The sequence below is a fragment of the Athalia rosae genome, chromosome 1 (assembly GCF_917208135.1).
Source record: "Athalia rosae chromosome 1, iyAthRosa1.1, whole genome shotgun sequence".
Taxonomy (NCBI): domain Eukaryota; kingdom Metazoa; phylum Arthropoda; class Insecta; order Hymenoptera; family Athaliidae; genus Athalia; species Athalia rosae.
In genome coordinates this window covers 9424593-9431608 of record NC_064026.1, presented here as the reverse complement: position 1 = coordinate 9431608, position 7016 = coordinate 9424593, and the positions used below count along the sequence as shown (strand labels likewise).

Here is a 7016-nt window from a genome sequence, read left to right as displayed (position 1 = left end):
CGTAATTGCATGATCTCTGCATATGGTTTTATTTATTACAATTAATTTGCAGGGGATTGATCAGTGATCTCATTCAACACCGGAAACTGATGTACTGTATGACCACTGACCTTTGCTTCGAACATAGTACTGTTCTGAACCGCTGACGAGCAAGCGTTGTAGAATTTTCCGGTCTCTTGTTACCGCTAACCTTAAACTCTTTTCTTTGAGTGCTATTTTAAGACTGGAGAGAGGTGCTTTAAGACAAGAATAAAAAGGCGATAAAACATGTCCTTCAAGCTTGTCGCAAGTCCTAATAATCCACCTTTAGGTAATTACATTTATATTTTAAAAATGAGGGTGGAAAATTGTAAACTGAGACACGTGAAAGCTGCATTGCATAAATTACAGCTGTCACAATAATCTACTTATTGTAACGTGTGCTCATGCAATACCTTATAACGCTTTCACAAAAATTCTGAGTTACATCCAATGAATGTCAATCAGTAATCCCTATTAATTATCTGAACTATCCCAAAACTATCCTCTTGTGTGTCATTGAACGGTTTTATTTTTGTTTCAACAACCGTATGCATTGTTGCATCAGTTGATCTGTCTCGCATTCAATTGCACTATCATACATTATTACTTCAATATTCAATCTTGCAATGTATGCAATTTACTCTCAGGAGCATTAGCTGTGGCAGAATTGCTACGTAGTGATGGAAAACTCCAATTATCTGTATCGTGGTCTGATATCAAAGGACCCGGTGGTATTCAGTTTTTTGATTCCTCGGGGAATTTAATTGGTGAAAATGATAATGAAGCAAGTCGGTATTTGGCACGTGCAATAGCACCTACTCTATATGGTAAGTGGTGCAAATGTAATGACTCATCTGTCTTATGTGAAGTTAAACATAACATTTTTTAGGTGGAACCGAAGTCTTAGAGCGAAGTGAGGTTGATCACTGGATATCGTTTGCCATTGGTCCTCTTACGTGTTCTCAATCTGAAGCAGAGGCCTTAGCATATTTGGAACGTTCTTTAGCACCAAAAACATGGCTTGTTTCTAAGCAACTTACCATTGCAGATTTCTCAGTATTCTCTGCCCTTTATACCCAGCTGAATTTTAAAGTTAATGAAAAATATCCAAATATTACCCGGTGGTTTAAACAAATACAATCGTTGCCTGCTGTAAAATCATCATTAGCTGCAGTTAAAAAAAATCTAAAGGCCAAAGCAGGCGATACCGAAAAGTCTATCAAAATGAATAAGGCACCAAGTGGAGCAAATATCAAAAAAGAGCAGGGAAAATTTATTGAATTAGATGGAGCAGAGATGGGAAAGGTGTGTGAAAATGGATTGAGTAATTCTATGGAAAATTTGTTCTTTTCCAAGTTTTCACAGAAACTTCTTTCATGTTGTAGGTGGTCGTTCGTTTTCCACCAGAAGCAAGTGGCTATTTACACATTGGACATGCGAAAGCAGCATTGCTGAATCAATATTATGCCCAAAATTTCCAAGGGCAGTTGATCATGCGTTTTGATGATACAAATCCCGCCAAAGAATCTGTGGAGTTCGAAGAAGCAATCCTGGAAGACTTAGAAATGTTACAGATAAAACCAGATCGATTCACGCACACCTCTCAATATTTTGATTTAATGCTCACCTATTGCACTCAATTAATAACTGAAGGCAAAGCCTATGTTGATGATACACCAGCAGCCGTCATGAAAGAACAGCGGGACCAATTGTTGCCATCAGAAAATCGAAACAACAGTAAGCTACTCGAATTTAATGTTATTTCTGTACAGGTAATTACTGATTTATTAATTATTTCAGCTGTTGAAAAGAATTTAGAGCTATGGGAAGAGATGCAGAAAGCAAGCAATAGGGGAATAGAATGTTGCGTGAGAGCTAAAATTGATTATCAATCACCTAATGGATGTATGCGTGATCCTACCATTTATCGTTGCAAGCCTGAACCACATCCACGAACAGGCACCAAGTACAAGTATGTACACAATTTTTAATATCTGTGAACTATTCTCCAAGAATATTAATATTGAATAATTTCAAATTTCTAGGGTTTATCCAACTTACGACTTTGCTTGCCCAATAGTAGATGCAATTGAAGGTGTGACTCACACCCTGCGCACAACTGAATACCATGACAGAGATGTCCAGTTTTACTGGTTCATTGAAGCTCTGAATCTTCGCCGCCCTCATATCTGGGCATATTCAAGGCTCAATATGACTCACACAGTGTTATCGAAACGAAAATTGACTTGGTTTGTGGCTGAAGGATTAGTAGATGGTTGGGACGATCCTCGATTCCCTACAGTCAGAGGCATCTTACGACGAGGAATGACGGTAGAAGGGTTGAAGCAATTTATCATTGCACAGGGTAGCTCAAAATCTGTTGTATTTATGGAATGGGACAAAATTTGGGCGTTTAATAAGAAAGTCATCAATCCAATCGCTACTAGGTACCACCAGATGAATAAAATTTTGTCCTATAATCAATTTTGCGCAATACCATTACTAAAACAAGCAACTACTTCTGTTTACAGGTATACAGCCTTATTGCATGATCAGACTATTCCTGTTCATGTGTTGGATGCTGTAGAGGGATGGCTCACTGTTCAGAATCATCCTAAAGATCCTTCTTTGGGTACAAAGAAAGTACGAATTGGGCCGAATTTGTTGATTGAAAAAGATGATGCTGCAATTTTAGTAGAAGGACAGAATGCGACTTTCATAAACTGGGGAAATCTCTTAATTCAGAAGATAAAGAAGGAAAATGGCATTGTGACAGAAGTTGAGGCCAAATTAAATCTCGATAATAAGGACTTCAAGTCTACTCCTAAACTCACCTGGCTTTGCCAAGACAAAAACAATGGAGAAAGTAGATTGATACCATGCTACACCGTTTACTTTGGTCACATAATGAGCAAGGCTGTACTTGGAAAAGATGATGACTTCAAGAATTTTATCGCCAAAGATACCAGAGTAGGTGAAAAGTTATTGCTTATTTTATTCCTGTAATTTTAATCAAACACCTCTGAAGTCGAAGTCTCATTTCTGTCCACAACACATCTATATCAAATATTATTTTATAGAAAGAGGTCCAAGTTTTGGGTGAACTCGAATTGCAAAGGGTGGTTAAGGGTGAGATAATCGAGTTGCAGAGGAAGGGATTCTTCCGTTGCGATGTTGCCTATGCACCTGCAAGTCCATATTCTTTAAGGGAACGGCCACTTATTTTATTCCATGTGCCGGACGGTCATGCTACATCTCCCACTACCTCAGCAGCCACAGCTTCTCCCACCAAAGCCCCCACCACAAAGACGACTACTGCCAATGCCAGCAAGCCAACAGGAAATGAGGTTAGTCCATCTTGAAAATTTGGTGAAAGGATTTGACTGAGTTAAGACTCCTTGTGAATTAGACACGTGGATTTACTCTAGCCTTCATAGTTTCCATATGGTGAACTAGATAATTTTTTCCATACAAACACTCATAAACAATTATATCTTTAGCACAATACTATCACTAAATTAGCAATAGCTGCTAACATTTAACACATGTTCAAATACAGAATCAATATAAACAATCCATTTATGTAATAATATGCTAAGGTGCTATCTGTCAAACAGGATCAGGAATTGAATGCGAATTAAATCAATTGTTCCAGATAAAGAGTAGGGGTGAACAGAATGCAGAGGAATTAAATGCTAAAATTATTGCACAAGGTGACAAAGTGAGAGAGTTGAAAGCTGCTAAAGCAGACAAAACAGCAATTGATCAAGAAGTAAAAATCTTATTAGCCCTAAAAGCTGAGTACAAATCAGCTAGTGGTGCAGATTGGAAACCTGGTGTCGCTCCTCCTGCAGCTGCTAAAATAAACACTAACGGTAGAAGTGCTGAGATTATATCAGACGAGATTACAAAACAAGGAGATAAAGTCAGGATTTTGAAAGGAGATAAAGCAGACAAAAAAGCAATTGAAGCAGAGGTGAAAGTTCTACTCAATCTGAAGGCCGAGTACAAGTCTGCAACTGGACAAGATTGGAAGCCAGGAGCGGTTCCCGCTAAGGCAGCGACGAAGGAAACTATCCCACAAAATCAAGTGAAGACTAGAAGTTCAGAAATTATATCCGCAGACATTGTGAAACAAGGTGATAAGGTTAGAGAACTAAAAGGACAGAAGGCAGATAAGAAAATAGTTGAGGTTGAGGTGAAAACACTTCTCAATTTGAAGGCTGAGTATAAGACGGTTACTGGCCAAGATTGGAAGCCTGGAACTCTACCTGTCAAACCAACGGTAGAAAATATGCAATCTGCAGAGGATATATCTAATGCTATCACAAAGCAGGGAGATAAGGTAAGGCAGTTGAAAGGAGAAAAGGCAGGTAAAACTGTAATTGACCAAGAGGTAAAAACTCTACTGGCGCTGAAAGCAGAATACAAAACCAAAACAGGGGTAGATTGGCAAGCGAATGCACTTCCAAATACATCGGCAAAGGTTGAAAATAAAGATAGCGGGGCAGAAGAAATATCGAACCAGATTGCAAAACAAGGAGAAAAAGTGAGGGAACTTAAAGCGGCTAAAGCAGATAAGAAAAGCATTGACGAAGAAGTGAAGATTCTTCTTAATCTCAAAGCTCAGTATAAAGCTGCTTCTGGACAAGATTGGAAGCCATCTAACTCTACAGCTCCTGCTAAAGAAGCAAAGAAAGTAGAGAATCAATCAAAGAAATCTGCAAAAACAGCTGCTAACGTAAATAAGAGTGCTAATGAAGCAACAGTCAAAGACAAAGATGCCACAAAGACGGGCACTAGATTGGGCCTAGAGGCAAAGAAAAATGAAAATCTTTCGGACTGGTATTCGCAGGTAATTACGAAAGGAGAAATGATTGAATATTACGATGTTTCTGGGTGCTATGTCCTAAGACCGTGGAGTTACTCGATATGGGAAGAGGTGAAGAATTGGTTTGATGCCGAAATTAAGAAATTGGGTGTTCAAAACTGCTACTTTCCCATATTTGTGAGCCGCTCGGTCCTTGAAAAAGAAAAATCACACATTGCAGACTTTGCGCCGGAAGTAGCATGGGTAACCAAGAGTGGGGAAACCGAATTAGCTGAACCTATCGCTATAAGACCAACTTCAGAAACGGTTATGTACCCTGCATATGCTAAGTGGTTAAAGTCTCATCGGGATCTTCCACTCAAACTCAATCAGTGGAACAATGTTGTGGTAAGGTTTTTCTTTCGAATGAATTTACAATGAATTTATTTCAGAAAATATAGTGCTCAGACTGTAGCAAGTGAATGTTAATGAACAATTTTTCCAGAGATGGGAGTTCAAACATCCCCAGCCATTCTTGCGAACTCGTGAATTTTTATGGCAGGAGGGTCATACAGCATTTGCAACGAAAAGCGAAGCTGAGGAAGAAGTATTTACCATATTGGAATTGTACGCGAAAATATATGAAGACCTATTAGCAATTCCTGTGGTTAGGGGTCGTAAGTCAGAGAAAGAGAAGTTTGCTGGTGGTGATTTCACTACTACAGTTGAAGCATTCGTCTCTGCAAGTGGTAGAGCTATACAGGGTGCAACTAGTCATCATCTAGGACAAAATTTCTCGAAGATGTTCGATATTCAAGTATTAGGAGCAGATGAAAACGGTGAAAAATCATATGTCTGGCAAAACTCATGGGGAATTACTACAAGAACAATAGGTGTTATGGTAATGGTAGGTAGAAGTTTATGATAGCTATTAAATGGATGAAGTTTTAGACTAATTTGACACAAAGGATTTATCACATTTCAGATCCATGGAGATGACAATGGATTGGTGCTCCCTCCGAAGGTTGCCTCTGTGCAAACTGTGATAATTCCTTGTGGTATAACCGCATCTAGTACGCCCGAGCAGCGTCAGAATTTGCTTGCAGAGTGTACTAAGTTAGAAAATGAATTGAAGGCTGGACAGATAAAAGTGAAGGGTGACTACAGAGACAACTACAGCCCTGGTTGGAAATTTAATCACTGGGAATTGAAGGGTGTTCCCTTAAGGATAGAATTAGGACCGAAAGATTTAGAAAAAAATCAATTGACGGTTGTGCGCAGAGATACTTTTGCTAAAGTAACCGTACCCAGAGCCCAAGCAATTAGTCATATTCATAAGCTACTTGAAGATGTGCAGAAAAGCTTATATGACAGGTACTTAAACTTCACCAACCCTTTCGATAGGATGTTTTTCTTTGTGTAATATGTAGTCATGGTAGAACATTACGCTAATTAGTGAGTCATTAGTGAGGACTCGAGCATAAAATTTGATTGATGTTTTCCAGAGCTGCGAAAGAATTAAAAGAACATACAAAGCAAACGGAAGATTGGACCGTTTTTTGCAAGCAACTAGATCAAAAAAATTTACTCTTATCACCTTACTGTGGAGAAATATCCTGCGAGGATAATATAAAGGCAGATAGCGCGAGGTAAAGGATATATTAATGGTAGTAATAATATTTTGTGGGAAAAAGTGATCGATAATTGTAATTTTTTGGACAGGGAGGACGTAAGTGAGGAACCAGGAGCTCCAGCCATGGGTGCCAAAACTCTTTGTATCCCATTTAAGCAACCAACTCCTCCTGCACCTTTAGAAAGTTTACGATGTATTCATCCTAAATGTACAAACAAGCCAAAATTCTACGCTCTGTTCGGTCGCAGTTATTGAGCGATATGCAATTTAATTATTGCAGGTCATCAACTTTTCAATCAAAATCAACTACTGATTGTTCAGTTGCAGTCGACATAAAAAGGATGCATTTTACATGAATTCGCAAATATTGTTTTTTACAGCATAAACTTGGGGGATAAAAAGCCATGCTAAACTATTAACCATTTGGATTAACAGTGAGGCTTTCTAGTGAAACAACAGTGAGAAAATAAAGATAATGAAAAACTGTTGAGGTTCAAAATGCAGTTTTCCTTTACGACTCTATGACACCATTTCATACGATTCATGACTCTT

The 7016-nt window shown here is 38.5% G+C and overlaps 1 protein-coding gene across 2 annotated transcripts; it reads left to right on the top strand.

Annotated features, from left to right (window-relative positions):
* The first annotated feature begins 133 nt into the window (after positions 1–133).
* LOC105685052 (bifunctional glutamate/proline--tRNA ligase) lies at positions 134–6963 on the top strand. 2 transcript variants are annotated; one of them, XM_012398856.3, is made up of 13 exons: positions 134–310; positions 669–848; positions 911–1326; positions 1407–1758; positions 1822–1993; positions 2067–2468; positions 2553–2991; positions 3102–3368; positions 3677–5239; positions 5337–5738; positions 5817–6205; positions 6337–6480; positions 6554–6963. In XM_012398856.3, the coding sequence occupies exons 1-13, from the start codon at positions 268–270 to the stop codon at positions 6717–6719; spliced, it is 4935 nt and encodes a 1644-aa protein (XP_012254279.2). In that variant the 5' UTR covers positions 134–267; the 3' UTR covers positions 6720–6963. The 2 variants fall into 2 exon arrangements, with proteins under 2 accessions (XP_012254279.2, XP_012254281.2); XM_012398858.2 differs by lacking the exons at positions 134–310; positions 669–848; positions 911–1326; ... (2 more) ...; positions 2067–2468; positions 2553–2991 and having other exon boundaries at positions 3358–3468.
* Positions 6964–7016: the final 53 nt, after the last annotated feature.

Bases quoted from the DNA above. Each gene is read 5' to 3' on its own strand.
- LOC105685052 (XM_012398856.3), top strand. From the start codon at position 268: ATGTCCTTCAAGCTTGTCGCAAGTCCTAATAATCCACCTTTAG. The intron at 311-668 runs GTAATTACATTT...ATTTACTCTCAG, and splicing joins TCCTAATAATCCACCTTTAG to GAGCATTAGCTGTGGCAGAA. The intron at 1,327-1,406 runs GTGTGTGAAAAT...TTCATGTTGTAG, and splicing joins ATGGAGCAGAGATGGGAAAG to GTGGTCGTTCGTTTTCCACC.